We start from the raw sequence: 16,180 nt of genomic DNA, 5'->3' as shown, positions 1-16,180 counted from the left end.
TTAGAATTTTTGGCAACAAGAAGTTATAATATAGGCTTTCTCATTAGAGTGAGGCTATGAAATGACCCTTCATTTTCTACCTTTATGTATGGCCAAAACATACATATATGTATCAAACAAAAAAAAGAAGTTATGAACCCTCTTTATGGGCTTGATGGCTGAGAGATGTTTATTTACTGACTATGCAAGCCTTTCATGAAAGTAAGTAAAAAATAAGTTAAATAAGGTATTAGAAAAAAATGAGGGACATGTTTTCACTTAACTACAACTCCTCCCATCATTTGTCATAATTGAACAGCGCTGCCAACGTTGGACCTACGTAATGATAATGAAACTAATTCTTTGATTCTAAGTGAAGGCAACAAACGGTGGTGATTCACTCCAACTTACCACTCGAATCCAATCTGGCGAAAAAAAATGACCCCAAAAAAGCTCTTAATTTTATCTATTAGTTGAGGGTGAAGATCATTAAGTTTGATTAAAACATGAACTAAGAGGACAATGGCTTCGTAATGAAATATAGTCTATGAAAATGTAAAAAGATAAAAGACTACCTATCTCAGTATTCAACTGTATCTTGATATTCTCTCATATTGCTATTCTTGATATGCAACCTGAAGGATGAAGTGGGTTAAAAATGGTGAACCTGCAGTGATGATAACACCCGCAGGCCACAACTTAGATAAACTTCAACATGAGATGGCATTAGAACCATAACTAATTGCCTTGAGATTTGAATCAGACATATTAGTCATCCACTTCTGCGGAGCATTTGATTCCCCTGGTATATTATATGCATAAGATGGCCATCGAACATCAATGCTACATGAGCTTGTGATGCCCATTCTAATCACCCTTTGTGTTCTCTCAAGAACAATGAGGCTAGAAAAAGTGGAAAAGCTGTTGCCTACAAATGTATCAGCTCTTGAGCACACCTCATAGTCGATTGCTGACTGAATCAGATATGGATGCTTCTTGTAAATTCCATCTACCCCTAATTTCTTCTTCTCGAAAGGAACCAACCCTATTTTCCAACCATCCAATATTGAAGAATCATTAAGGAGGCTATCGGCAACCGCGAGATAAACAATGGCCGTAGATTCTAAGCCCACAATATTTCCCACTCGTTCCATAATCTCTTGCTTGCTACTACAAATTTGGCTAATCCTTGATCGTTGCTCCAACTTCTTACAATGAATCATCCAGTCTATTTCTACCCTCATATGGATGGCTACATAAGGAGCATATGACAGTGAAGAACCCTCTGCTCCGAAATTGGTTTTGCTCCTAAGCTTTCTTCCAATCCGCCTAATCTTGGACACAACTTTATCTGCTTCTTTAGCAATCTCATCAACCAACACAAGGCACTCAAAGACCCTTGCATAGTCCTTAACGGGCCAATGATCATGCCAAAGAAACGGATTCTTTCCAGCTATACTAATCACTTGGTACTTATCAATAGGACCTCGGCTGCTTTGCTTCAGCTGCTCCAGGTCTCTCTCAACTGTCCACTTTCTTCCACTTCCCTTTCGGAGATCATATTTTCCTGTTTGATTCCCAAGGTCCGAGTAACGACCCAACCGTACAAATCGGTTACAAAGTGAATTAAACCTTTCATATTGGAAGACTTGATCAAAGGAAATAGGGTGCAAGAGGTCAATTTCCTTGTAGAAAAGTGAACCACTTAAGCTAGGCATCAAAAGAGTTCGGTTCAACACTCTAGCTGTTAGACAAGCTCTTGCAAATGATATCTTCTGATTGTTTAGTGTTGGATCTAAGTGCTACAGCAGCAAGCTTCAACAGAATGCTTGTCGAGCAAGTCTCGTGACTTGCAGCAGAAACAAAGCAGAAACCTCAAAAGATTTTGAAGCAAAACTAAAAATAGAGAGCATATAGATGAAAACTTGTTGAATTCATTCAAAAAACTGAATATGGCTCAAAGCCAATACATAAACAAGCTTACAACTTGACAAAACAGTAGGTTAACCTAAACTTCACCTACTACCACTAACAAACTTAGTAACTTGAGCTAATTAACTTGTACAAATCAACAAAGCTGATTAATCAGCTCAATCACCATCAGTTTTACATCAAATATAAACCTAACATAGTTGAAATACAACTAAGTTACATTGCATTAACTTAAAAATACAAATAAGTGAAAACACAGCTTGCTGGCTTGATGAACTTGCAGCTTCTGCATGTAGTGCCCTCGACAGTCTTGGTTGCTGCATGCTGACCATTGCTTCAACACTCCTCCTTGGTTAGCATGTTGCAAACTCCCATCTTAGTTCTTAGGTGTTGAAACTTGGAAACACTGAGTGTCTTTGTCAAAATGTCAGCAGTTTGCTCTTCAGAACTACAATGAACTAATTTGATAACATGAGCTTGCTCCATTTCTCGAACTGCATGAAGTTTGATGTTGAAATGCTTGGTCCTTCCATGAAAGACAGGGTTCTTTGCAATTGCAACAGCAGATAGGTTGTCACACATTATCTCTGTTGCTTCCTTTTGCTCATGGTTAAGATCAGCTAAGATTTTTCTAAGCCATATGGCTTGATTAACTGCTGCAGCAGCAGCTATATATTCAGCCTCTGCAGTAGATTGTGCTACTACTGCCTGTTTCTTTGAACTCCAGCAAATCATACCAGAGCCTAGGTTGAGTGCATAACCTGTTGTGCTCTTCATATCATCCAAAGAACCTGCCCAATCACTATCACAATAGCCAACTAACTTTAAGTTCTCAGCCTTGGTAAATTGCATTCCATAGGACAAAGTTCCCTTGATGTATCTTAGAACTCTTTTTGCAGCTCTAAAGTGACTTTCATTTGAGCAATGCATGAACCTTGAGAGTAGACTCACAGCATACATTATATCAGGTCTGGTAGCAGTCAAATACAACAAACATCCAACTAGACTTCGATAGGTTGTTTCACAGACCTTTTCATGCTTATCTTGGCTCGAGAGTTTTTCTCCAACAGCAATTGGTGTGCTGGTTGCTTTGCAATTCTCCATTGAGAATTTGTTGAGAACCTTCATAGCAAAGGTCTTTTGACTAAGCCAAATTCCATTTTCAGCTTGAGTTACTTCCATGCCTAAGAAGTAAGACATCAATCCGAAGTTAGACATCTCAAAGTGCTGTTGCATTTTAGCTTTAAAGCTGCTTAGCATCTCTCGATCTCCTCCTGTCACCAGTAAGTCATCGACATATATTGACACAATGAGCTGAATTTCAGTACTAGTCAATTTAACATAGAGAGTTGGCTCACTTAGACTTCTCTCGAATCCCAAACTGGTCAGATATCCATCAATTCTGCTATACCAGGCCCTTTGGAGCCTGTTTCAAGCCATACAAGGCTTTGTTGAGTTTGTACACCATTTCTTCCTTGCCAGACACCTTGAAACCTTGAGGTTGCTCCACATAAATCTCCTCTTCAAGGAATCCATTCAGAAATGCTGATTTTACATCAAGTTGGTGTATCAGCCACTGTTTTTGAGCTGCTAAGGCAACTAGCAGTCTGATGGTGTCTAGCCTGGCCACTGGTGCAAAGGTTTCCAGGTAGTCTGATCCATACCTTTGACTGAAGCCTTTCACAACCAATCTAGCCTTTAACTTGTTTAGGCTACCATCAGCATTGTTCTTGACTCGATAAACCCATTTGACACCAATAATCTTCCTGTTTGTTGGTCTATCAACCAGACTCCAGGTCTGATTCTTTTCAATCATCCCGATTTCTTCAATCATTACTTGCTTCCAGTCCTCCTGGCTTTCTGCTTCTTCAAAGCAACTTGGTTCAACAGTAGCCACTTGTGCTCTTTCATAAACATCAGCCAGTGATCGAGTGCCTCTGATTGGAACATCATCTACATCCATTTCAGGTGTGTTTTCATCATTTTCAACTTGGTCCAATGCCAGATCTTCAGCCACTGCCTCTGGTTCAGCCTTCTCCCAATTCCAGTGTCCTTTTTCATTGAAAACAACATCCCTGCTAACCAATATCTTATTTGTAGCAGGTTCTAGGATTCTGTAGCCCTTTTTAACCAAGCTATAGCCGATCAGGATCCCTGCTTGAGCTCTTTTATCTAGCTTGCTTCTCTTCTCAGCTGGAACTTGAGTGTAGCACAGACAACCAAAGGTTCTGAGATGAGCCAGTGATGGCTTAAACCCAAACCAGGCTTCAAATGGAGTCTTCTCAGCTAGAGCCTTGGTTGGGAGCCTGTTTTAGAGATAAACTGCTGTGTTAACAGCTTCAGCCCACAGAGTTTTGGGCAAATTCTTCTCAAACAGAAGACATCTTGCCATGTTCATCAAGCTTCTGTTTTTCCTTTCACTGACCCCATTCTGTTGGGGAGTATACATATTAGTCAACTGGTGTTTGATACCTGCTTCTTCACAGTAGGCTTGGAACTGAGCTGAGGTGTACTCAGTTCCATTATTTGACCTCATTGCTCTAAGTTTGCAACCAGACTCAGTTTCAACAGCAGCTTTATACTTCAGGAACACAAATGGAACTTCTGATTTCTGTTTTAGAAAATAAATCCAGCAGTATCTTGTAAAGTCATCAATAAATAGAATAAAGTACCTGCTTCCTTTGAGAAACTCAGTCTTCATTGGTCCACAGACATCTGTATGCACAAACTGGAGCTTCTCTGATGCTCTCCATGTTGTGCTTGTTGGAAATGGCAATCTTGCCAATTTTCCTTGCTGACATATCTCACAAAGCTCATCATTCTTCACTGAATCGATGAAATTTACTGCCAGACCTTCATTGACCATGCGGGCTATGGATTTGTAGTTTGTATGTCCAAGCCTCTGATGCCAGAGTCTAGAGTCATCAGTGGAGGCTATGCAGGCTGAATGTAAGTCATTTGGCCAGTCTACTTCAAAACATTTATCAGTCATGGTGACTGTTATGAGGTTTGATCCACTTGGATCAAAAATTTGACATTCTTTCTCCTTGAACACAACTGAGTAACCTTTCTCAAGTAGTTGAGTTATACTGAGAAGGTTCCTATCGATTTCAGGTACCAAAAGTACATTTGAAATGATTTTGCCACCTGTAGAGGTATGAATCAGCACATCTCCTCTTCCTTCAGCATTAATCAACTGACCATTTCCAATTTTTACCTTGGTTTTGCAGGTTCTGTCCAGGGTTTTGAAGATTGTTGCATCTGGTGACATGTGGTTTGTGCACCCACTATCTAGAAGCCAGCCCTTTGAACCCTTCTTCTGATTTGCTGCACATGACACAGCAAAAACATGTTCTTCTTGATCACTACTTTCTTCAGCTACTCGAGCTTCTACCTTTTGTTGCTGAAATTGATTCTGTCTTGGTTTGCTTCTATTCTTGCAAACTTTTTCAACATGGCCTTTTTTCTTGCAGTGTTGGCATACTGCATCTAGTCTAAGCCAGCATCTATCTTCTGGATGACCAGCTCTTTTACAATGTCTGCAGAGTTGGTCACTGCTCCTAGCAGCATCAAGCTTAGGCCTGTTTTTCCAGAACTTTTTGCCTTTGTGAGTTTTGATGCTCGAGGCTTCTTTGGCTTGAAAAGCCCCTTCCTGGTGCTCCTCTTGTCTGCTGGCTCTTCTTTGCTCTTGTGCATACAAGGCATTGATTAGCTCAGTTAAGGAGATAGTTGTCAAGTCCCTTGAGTCTTTGAGGGATGAAATTTTAGCTTCATACCTCTCTGGTAGAGTGGACATGACTTTCTCAACTATTCTAGCTTCACTGAATTGCTCTCCTAGGAGCCTTATGCTGTTTACAACAGCCATAATCCGATCTGAGTACTGCTTAACTATTTCTTCCTCTTTCATTTTGAGATTTTTGAAATCTCTTCTCAAGTTGAGCAGCTGTTGTTGCCTTGTTCTCTCAGTCCCATGAAATTCTTCTTTCAGCTTGTCCCAAGCCTCCTTTGGTGTTTCACAGGCCATGATCCTCATAAAGATCACATCTGTCACACAGTTTTGTATGCATGACATGGCCTTGTGCCTTTTTGTTCTTTCATCAGTGTGTTGCCTTATTTGAGCAACTATTGGATTAGCTCGAAGAGGTGCTGGCTCAGTATCTGAGTTAACAACTTCCCATAGGTCGAATGCCTGCAGGTAAGTCCTCATCTTAACTGCCCAAATGTTGAAGCCCTCTCCATTGAAGACAGGTGGTGAAGCTGGTGAAAAACCTGATGATGCCATGGTTTTGATACTGAACTACAACAGGTGCTCTAAGAATATGGCTCTAGATACCAATTGTTGGATCTAAGTGCTACAGCAGTAAGCTTCAACAGAATGCTTGTCGAGCAAGTCTCGTGACTTGCAGTAGAAACAAAGTAGAAAACTCAAATAGATTTTGAAGTAAAACTAAAAATAGAGAGCATATGGATGAAAACTTGTTGAATTCATTCAAAAAACTGAATATGGCTCAAAGCCAATACATAAACAAGCTTACAACTTGACAAAACAGTAGGTTAACCTAAACTTCACCTACTACCACTAACAAACTTAGTAACTTGAGCTAATTAACTTGTACAAATCAACAAAGCTGATTAATCAGCTCAATCACCATCAGTTTTACATCAAATATAAACCTAACATAGTTGAAATACAACTAAGTTACATTGCATTAACTTAAAAATACAAAATAAGTGAAAACACAGCTTGCTGGCTTAATGAACTTGCAGCTTCTGCATGTAGTGCCCTCGACAGTCTTGGTTGCTGCATGCTGACCATTGCTTCAACATTTAGTCCCCACACAATTTGAGGAACTTCCAAGAACTTATCTCCACGAATCCCTTCATGAGATTCCAAGTGTACAGAGGGGCTTAGAATCAAGCGTAGGTTATTCGATTTGATCACACCGTATCCAGAAAATGAATGAAGAAAGATAGCTCTAAAAAACAGAGCAATAGTGACCAAAGCAAGGCAACATTTGCATGTTAAAGGAGTGAAAAAGCAGCCGAATAACCTCGAAAGCTTACGGGTAGAGGACAAGTCCATTTATAATTCACAAAATTTTACATCCTTCTCATAACCAACCTCATTGAATAGGAGAATTTAACGACGGGTTTAGCACATACCGAGTCTTATAATCACTACAACCTTGGGAATTACAGGCATCTAGAGTTGAGAAGACATCAAAAAGGTCACTTGGATATCACAATCTGCATAATTCACAAAAGAAATTATCATCAGAATCTATTTAAGCAAGACGAAATAAGAGATTGGATGATGATGAACGCCAAAAGAAAACCCTATCTACCATATTTTTCAAAAAAAAAAAAGGAGAGACGGAAGAAGATGATGAAGTAGGCTAAAAAATTTACCTTGCTGTGGAATCTGCAAGTAGAGGCAAAAGGAACTTGAATTTCGAGCAAGATCCAGGATTGAAAAAGACAACAAAATTTAAACAAAGAACGAGAAAGTGATGATCATGCATGGGAAAGAAATACAGAAAAGGCTGAGTTCACATGAACCAAAATCAAGCCAATCCATGGCCATCACCATCATATGACAACCAAGAATGGATCAAGACATGATTAAAGACATGTCTATTTTCTTTTTAATATTAGATTAAAAAATAATATATAAAAGATTCAAAAGAACGAATTGAGGACAACAAAAAAGAATAAATGTTGGAAAATAGGATAGTATATGTTGGTTTAGTAAAGACTTAAATGCAATATAGAACTAAAGATGAAATGAAGGGATAATTTCATTGACAAACAAAGCAGCCCTTATATACAAGTCCCAAGTAACAACCTCAATAAAAATAAATTTAAATTGCTACTAATAAGCTTACAACTCCTACTCCTACTAACAAGCTAATAAATCCCCCTAAGACTTAGTCTTATTATTTTAAAAATAGCTGCAGCCTTGAGATACTAACATTCCCCTCCTAACTCAAGTGCTGCAGACACCAAATTTATTCTTAAGAAACTCAAAACGACTAACATGAAAAATGTAGTAAAATATCCGTCATCTGATCTCTGAAAACCAATTTCTTCAATATTCGCATTCTATGAATTCCTTCTCGACTAGTGTAGCTTTAAGAGTTGCCTCTAATTGTTTCCTAGCATGCAATGCCATCTAAATCAAAATTCCATAATTCAAAATCATCACAAGTTGCTCTAGAAAAGTCAAGAGAGTGGCCAGAGTGCTTTCCCTTCTTCCAAGATCTTGTGTTGTCACTATACTTGCGATTAATACGATTTATAGTTTGATTAACCAATCTTCTCGTAACTAATTATTCCTTTTTCAATTTTGTATTTTGCATTGAAAGCTTAATCACCTTACCAACTAAATTCTTAAACTCAACAACATCTACAGATGTCAATTATTTCGCATATGAAGCTTCTTTAGTCAGCTTTTGATTTTAGAAACATAACCCACTATTCTCTTCTAAAAGTTGCGCATTACTCTTGATCTCCTGAGATAGATTCTTTTTCTGCCGCTAATCAGCATGTTCTTAAGATATTTCATGTGCAAAAGATGATAGTTTATCAGAGAGAGATGTCATCTACTGCTCCAAGAAAGTTACCTTTGCATGCAACTCCTCATTCTCAAAACACTTGATTTGCAGTTGTTCTTGCATGATAGGATTATCTTCCTGACACTTGGATGCCACTTGCTCCTCCTCAAATGGATTCAATGAGAACCTCTTCTTCTGCATCTTGATCCTAAACAATTCATTGCCACTAGAGTCAAGGATCAGACACATTCCCTCTTCGAACATCACCTTGAATCTCTTCTCTACCAACTGCCCCACACTCAACAAGTTTTGATCAATCTCAGGTGCAAATAGAACATCTAAAATCAACTTAGTTCTAGCACGTTCTCTATTGCTACTGTGCCTCGTCCCTTCACTTCTAGGTATTCTCCATTTCCTATCCTGACTTTCCACTTCAATGACTTGTCAAGGTCTTTAAACAGCTTCTCATCATAAGTAATGTAATTGGTACAACCACTATCAACTAACCAACTGTCACATAAAATGTTTGATGGGACTGCAAGAGACGACAAACAAATGATCCTCTTCTTCTTCAACTACAGCATGTACTTCACCCTGCTGTTGATTTCTCCATTCCTTGCAAAACCTCTCAATGTGCCCCATCAAGTTACACCTTCTGCATTTCACATCTGGCCTTCTCCAACACATAAAATGGGGATAATTCTGTTTTCTACAATACTTATATGAAGAATACTTATTATACTTTTCAGTACTATTACCTTTTGCGACAGTTTTTGAACCACTATTACAATCACTCTTCTTCTCATTCCACTTCCGTTCATCTCCTTTTTTGCCTTGTTGCATCTTAGCCTTCAATGCTCCTTCTATACTTCTTTCTATGCTTCTTTCCTGCCTCATTAGCCTCTCTACTCTTGTTCTTGTAAAGCACTGATCAACTCCACTACTCTCAATTGAGTCAAGTCCTTAGTGTTCTCAAAAGAGGCAATTGTTGCTTCATATTTCTCAAGTATGGAGACAAGTATCTTCTGCACCAGTCTAGAATCAGAGAGATCAGCCCGAAGAACTCTTACCTTATTGGCAATATCTATCAGCTTGTCTGAGTATTCTTTGATTGACTCAGACTCATTCATTTGTAGCCTCTCGAATTCGCTGATCAAGTTCAACACCTTCATGCTCTTGATCCTCTCATCTCCTTGATACTCAGCTTTGAGGTAGTCTCATATTTCCTTCGTTGATCCAAAAGACATAATTCTATTGAATATGGCTGGCGAAACCGAAGCATAAAGACAAGACCTTGCCTTAGCCTTCCTGGTGGTTCTCTCCTTGTGCATTTTGATCTGATTCATAGTTGGATTATTAGGAAGTGGAGTCACCTCATAGTCTTCTTCGATAGCTTCCCAATAATCACAACCCTCCATGTATGCTTGCATTCTCACGGCCCATGCTTGATAATTCTCTCCATCAAACACAGGTGGGGCTAAGATGGATAGGTTACTCGATCCCGATTCCATTTTCCTCAAAAAAAAACCTCACAAGTGTATCTCTCAAAAAAAAATTTCTCAGAACTCTCACAAAACTTTTCTTACAAGTCCCTCAAGAAAAATGGCTCTGATATAGTAAAGACTTAAATGAAATATAGAACTAAAGATGAAATGAATGGATAATTTCATTAACTAACAAAGCAGCCCTTATATACAAGTCCCAAGTAACAACCTCAACAAAAATAAATTCAAATTGCTACTAACAAGCTAACAACTCCTACTCCTACTAACAAGCTAACAAATCCCCCTAAGACTTAGTCTTATTATTTTAAAAATAGTTGCAGCCTTGAGATACTAACAGTATAGCAACAGAATGGAAGTGCAAAGGAGTCAGAAGGCTGAGGAAATTGTTGGGTTTTAACAGCAAAGGAGGAAAACAGAAGCAAGTAATCCGGATGAAGTATGAAGCTCTGTCTGGAAATAGAGCAACAATGTAATTAACCCGGATGAAATATGAAAGAAGTTTGAACTTCAAAGACTTGAGACTTGCAGTGAAACTACCAACAAAGCAGAAATTTTTTGGAAGAAAATAAATTTTTCTTACTTTTTATTTCATCCGAGTAAAGTATATATGTTACAATAAAAATGACAGTTACCTAACATAACTACTCCCATAAATGCTTGTCAAAACTTAGCTAAAATTACAAACAAAATGTAGCAGACATACCAGCTATTAGATTCAAATCATTGACCAAATCCTACTAACTTAAAAGTTAGATTACAAATCAACCAAATCAAGTTACAAATAAACAAAATTATTTTGCTTCATTTGGTTCAGCTCCAATGCTGGTTTGCATGTTGCATTGCAGGCCAAAGCTTAACACTCCTCATTGGACTATATGTAACAATCTCCAATCTTTCTTCTCAAAGCTTCAAATCGTGTGGCACTGAGAGACTTAGTTAAAATATTAGCAAACTAATTTTCTAAGTTGCAGTGAACCAGATTTACCTCCTTCGATTGTTCAGCCTCTCGAACAAAATGGAATTTAATCTTAAAATGTTTGGTTTTACCATGAAAAACAGGATTTTTAGCTATAGCAACCACTGACTGATTATCAACCTGATCTCAGTTGCTTCAACTTGTTCTTCATTCAAATCACACAAAAGTTTCCTAAGCCAAATGGCTTGATTAACAGCTGCAGCAGTTGCAATGTATTCTGCTTCAGCTGTAGATTGAGCAACAGTTTGTTGCTTCTTTGAGCTCCAACAGAAAACTCCCAAGCCAAGAATAAAAAAATATCCAGAGATGCTTTTCATGTCATCAATGGACCCTGCCCAATCATTATCTGAATACCCTATCAATTTGAGCTCTTTTGCCTTATCAAAAATCACTCCATGATTCAAAGTTCCCTTCAAGTATCTAAGAACTCTCTTTGCTGCTTTAAAATGGACAACATCACAGCAATACATGAATCTGGACAGTAAGCTCACAGTATGTATAATATCAGGCCTAGTAGCTATTAAGTAAAGCAAACAACCTATCAAGCTTCGATATTCCTTCTCATAAACCCTTTATTGATCCTCATTACTAGTCAGCTTCTCCTCTTGAGCCACTGGTGTGCTGACTGTTTTGCATTTTGACATACAAAATCTATTGAGAATCTTCAAAGCAAAGGCATGTTGGCTAATGAAGATGCCTTGATCAGATTGATTCACTTTCATGCCAAGGAAGTATGTCATGACTCCCAAATCTGTCATCTCAAAAAACTTCTTGCATCTGCACTTTGAACTCATTAATCAACTCTTATTTGCTTCCAATTACAAGTAAGTCATCCACATAAAGTGAGACAATCAGAAGAGTTTCATTTTCTGACTTCTTTATAAATAGTGTAGGTTCACTAACACTTTTCTCAAACCCAAGCCTAGATAGGTACTCATCAACCCTATCGTACCAGGCCCTTGGTGCTTGTTTTAGGTCATACAAGGCCTTTTTCAGCTTGTAAACTTTGTCCTCCTCACTAGGAACCTTGAACCCCTCTGGTTGTTCAATAAAAATTTCTTCTTTTAGAAAGCCATTTAAGAATGCTGACTTGACATCGAGCTGGTGAATTCTCCATTGCTTCTGTGCAGCCAAGGCAAATAGAAGTTTAATTGCGTCTAGCCTTGCTACTGGAGCAAATATCTCCATGAAATCAATGCCATATTGCTGACTGTAGCCTTTCACCACAAGCCTTGCCTTGTGCTTGTTCAATGAGCCATCAACATTGTACTTGGCTCTAAACACCCACTTGACACCTATGACTTTCTTATGATCAGGTCTGTCAACCAAATCCCAAGTGTCATTCTTGTGGATCATATCTAATTCAGCTTCCATGGCCTTCTTCCAACATTTATCCCTTGTAGCCTCTTCAAAATCTGAAGGTTCAACTATTGCAATATCACATCTTTGGTAGATATCAGCGATAGTCTTTGTCCCTCTCACAGGTGCTTCATCAAAATTATCATCAACTGGTCCTTCTTCAGTTAGTTCCAAGCTGTTGTATAGCTGATCTTCTTCAATCAATCTTGCATCTGTATCATTCCAGCTCCAAACCTTCTCTTCATCAAGCCTTTCATCCCTACTCACCAAAATCTTCTTTGTTGGGGGATCAAATACCCTATAGCCCTTATTGATGCTGCTGTAACCAACAAAGATTCCAGGCATAGATCTTTTGTCAAGTTTGGTTCTCTTTTCAGTTGGTATAAGAGTGTAGCAGACACAACCAAACACCTTTAGGTGTAACACTGTTGGTTTGAGATTATGCCAAACTTAAAAAGGAGTTTTGTCCTTGACAGCAGTGGTAGGCAGCCTGTTGAGCAGATACATTGAAGTGTTTGCTGCTTCAGCCCAAAATTTGCTTGGCAATTTGCTTTCAAATAATAGACATCTGGCCATATTGAGCACTGTTTGATTTTTTCTTTCACAAACTCCATTTTGCTAAGGAGTATAAACTGTTGTTAGCTGATGATAAATTCCAGCTTGCTCACACAACTTCTGAAACTTCTCGAAAAAATACTCATCACCATTATTTGATCTCAAAGCTTTGATCTTGCAGCTTGATCGGTTCTCAACTAGAGCTCTAAATTTGTTGAATGCTTTAAACACCTCTGATTTTTGCTTTAAAAAATAGATCCAACAGAATCTACTGAAATCGTCAATAAACAGTACAAAGTATTTGCTGTCATTAAAGGAGGAAGACCTCATTGGTCTACAAATGCCAGTATGAACTAATTCGAGCTTGCCTCGAGCTCTCCATACCTTATTAACTGGAAAAGGCAATCTTGCCTGCTTACCAAGCTGGCAAACTTCACAAACATCATTACTGACCTCAATTTTGGACATGTCTTCAACCAAATTCAATCTATTCAGTAAACCAAGTGACTTGTAACTGACATGGCCTAACATTTTGTGCCATAAGCTAGCTAAGTCAGCAGCATTAGCATAGGCCTTTTTCTCTAACTGATTTACATCCAGCATAAAACACCTATTAGTCATAGCTACTATAACCAGTACTTGACCAAATGCATCCTCAACAACACAGGAGTTATTCTTGAAAACTAGTAAATAACCCTTCTCAATTAGTTGACCAACACTAAGTAGGTTTTGGTCTATGTCAGGCACATAAAGTACATCAGAAATAACTTTGTTACCTGAATGTATGTTGATCACTACATCTCATTTGCCTTTGGCCTCAATAAGGTTACCATTTCCAACTCTGCCTTTGGAAGTAAACCTTCTGTCAAGATTCTTGAACAGCCTTTCATCTGAAGCCATATGGTGAGAACAACCACTGTCAACTAACCAGTTCTTACTGATTTTGTTTGAGGTTGGATAACAAGATGTAGAGAAAACATGCTCCTCCTGAGCTTGAAGGTCTTCAGCAGCCTTAGCTTGTATTTTCTGCTGACCTTGTACCTTCTTTTTATTCTTGCATACCTTCTCAACATGACCAAACTGTTTACATCTCCAGCACTGAACATCTAGTCTATGCCAACAGTTCTTCTCTAAATGTGTAGTCTTTTTGCAGTGAATGCATGGTGGAAAGCTCTTTTTTTCAACATCCCTTTTTGATTTCTCCCATTTGTCAAGCCATGGTTTCTTCCCTTTCTGACTTGAACCTGAGCCTTCTTTAACTTTTGCTTGGAAAGCTCCTTGAGGATGCTCTTCCTGCCTATTGGCCCTCCTTTGCTCAAGTGCATACAAGGAATTTACCAACTCAAATAGTGAGATGGCTGATAAATCCCTCGAGTCCTCCAATAAAGAAATATTTGATTCAAATTTCTCAGGGAGAGTTGTAATGACCTTTTCAACAACTCTGCTCTCACTGAAATCATCACCAAGGAGCCTAATGTTGTTGACTATGGCCATTATCCTATCAGAGTACTGCTTGATGGTCTCTGACTCTTTCATCTTCAAGTTCTCAAAGTCTCTCTTAAGGTTGATCAACTCCTGCTGCCTTGTCTTTTCTGACCCTATAAACTCCTCTTTTAGCTTCTCCCATGCTTGCTTTGGTGATTCACATGCCATTATCCTAGTAAAAATCACATCAGATACTCCATTTTGCAGGTAAGCCATAACCTTATGCTTCTTGGCACAATCTTCACTATGTTGCCTTATTTGTGCAATGGTGGGATTGGCCCTCAGTGGAGGTGGTTCAGTATCATTCTCTACAACATTCCACAAATCATGTGCTTGGAGATATGTCTTCATCTTCACTACCCAGATGTGGTAGTTTTCTCCAGCAAACACGTGGTGGTGGTGGTGTAAAACTCATCTTGCAGCAACAAAAACAACTTCAACTTCTTTCTCTGTAAGTTTTCTCCACAAATAAAAATACCAACAATAGAGGCCCTCAAAGATGACAAGCTCTTGATACCATTTTTTGGGTTTTAACAGCAAAAGAGGAAAACAGAAGCAAGTAATCTGGATGAAGTATGAAGCTCTGTCTGGAAATAGAGCAACAACGTAATTAACCCGGATGAAATATGAAAGAAGTTTGAACTTCAAAAAGACTTGAGACTTGCAGTGAAACTACCAACAAAGCAGAAATTTTTTGGAAGAAAATGAATTTTTCTTACTTTTCATTTCATCCGGATAAAGTATATATGTTACAATAAAAATGACAGTTACCTAACATAACTGCTCCCATAAATACTTGTCAAAAGCTTAGCTAAAATTACAAACAAAATGTAGCTGACATACCAGCTATCACATTCAAATCTTGACCAAATCCTACTAACTTAAAAGTTAGATTACAAAGCAACCAAATCAAGTTACAAATAAACAAAATGATTTTGCTTCATTTGGTTTAGCTCCAATGCTGGTTTGCATGTTGCATTGCAGGCCAAAGCTTAACAGAAATAATATGATCATTGATATACGCCCTTTAACCGTCTCATTAGGTCAAATCCAAAACAAGGATTTACTAAGTTGATCGTTATCTATTAATCAAATTAATTGAGAAGTTATTTGGTTTATAAAATAATTTTATATTTACACACAAATATTAAAACTATATATAATATGCAATGTTATACAGAAACTTTAATTTTGTGTGATTTTATAAATAAAATTTTGATTTGATTCAGTTTTCAAAAATCACTAACAATATTATCGAATTAGCATCATTTTACGTTTATATATTGCATTCACAAACATTTATATTAATCCAATCTGAATATACATGTATGTATTCATTTCTTTAAATGTGTATAATTGAATCAAAATTAAATTTCATAAATACATATTAATCAAAATTCAAACTTCTTGTGTATAATTACTTCAAATCAAAATTCATGTATCAAATTGCACATTAAATCAACTTTTATGAATAATTTTGAGATTTATCCTAAAAATTTATCATATTTATAAATAAAAATTCTTATTCTTTCAAAAGACTTTTGTTATAATAAATTTATAATAAATAAAAATATTATATTTTGTAGAGAATTACTTCATATTTAAATTATTATTTTTTTCATTAACCAAAAAATTAATATAAATATATATAACACTTTAGTTTTAAATAGAAAAAAATAATGGGTTCAAAGAATCTTTTCAACAGACTAAAATATAATTTGTTGTTAATTTATATTGTTATATTGACATTAGAATAATATTATATTATAATTATTAAATTTTGAATATTAAAAATTATTTTATTAAAGATAAATTTGTATTACTTATCAACATTA

At 37.3% G+C, this 16,180-nt stretch overlaps 1 protein-coding gene across 1 annotated transcript; it reads right to left on the bottom strand.

Annotated features, from left to right (window-relative positions):
- Window positions 1-568: 568 nt before the first annotated feature.
- Window positions 569-6,922, bottom strand: LOC107963059 (O-fucosyltransferase 23; the record flags this gene model as incomplete). The annotated part of the gene is made up of 2 exons (XM_016899658.2): window positions 569-1,781; window positions 6,737-6,922. Coding segments are annotated over 2 exons (1,278 nt in total), but the record flags the coding sequence as incomplete, so codon positions are not given.
- Between the last annotated feature and the right edge of the window lie 9,258 nt (window positions 6,923-16,180).

Source organism: Gossypium hirsutum, chromosome A06, assembly GCF_007990345.1.
Source record: "Gossypium hirsutum isolate 1008001.06 chromosome A06, Gossypium_hirsutum_v2.1, whole genome shotgun sequence".
NCBI lineage: Eukaryota > Viridiplantae > Streptophyta > Magnoliopsida > Malvales > Malvaceae > Gossypium > Gossypium hirsutum.
Note: the sequence above shows the minus strand (reverse complement) of the source record. Positions and strands in the feature narration are given on the sequence as shown.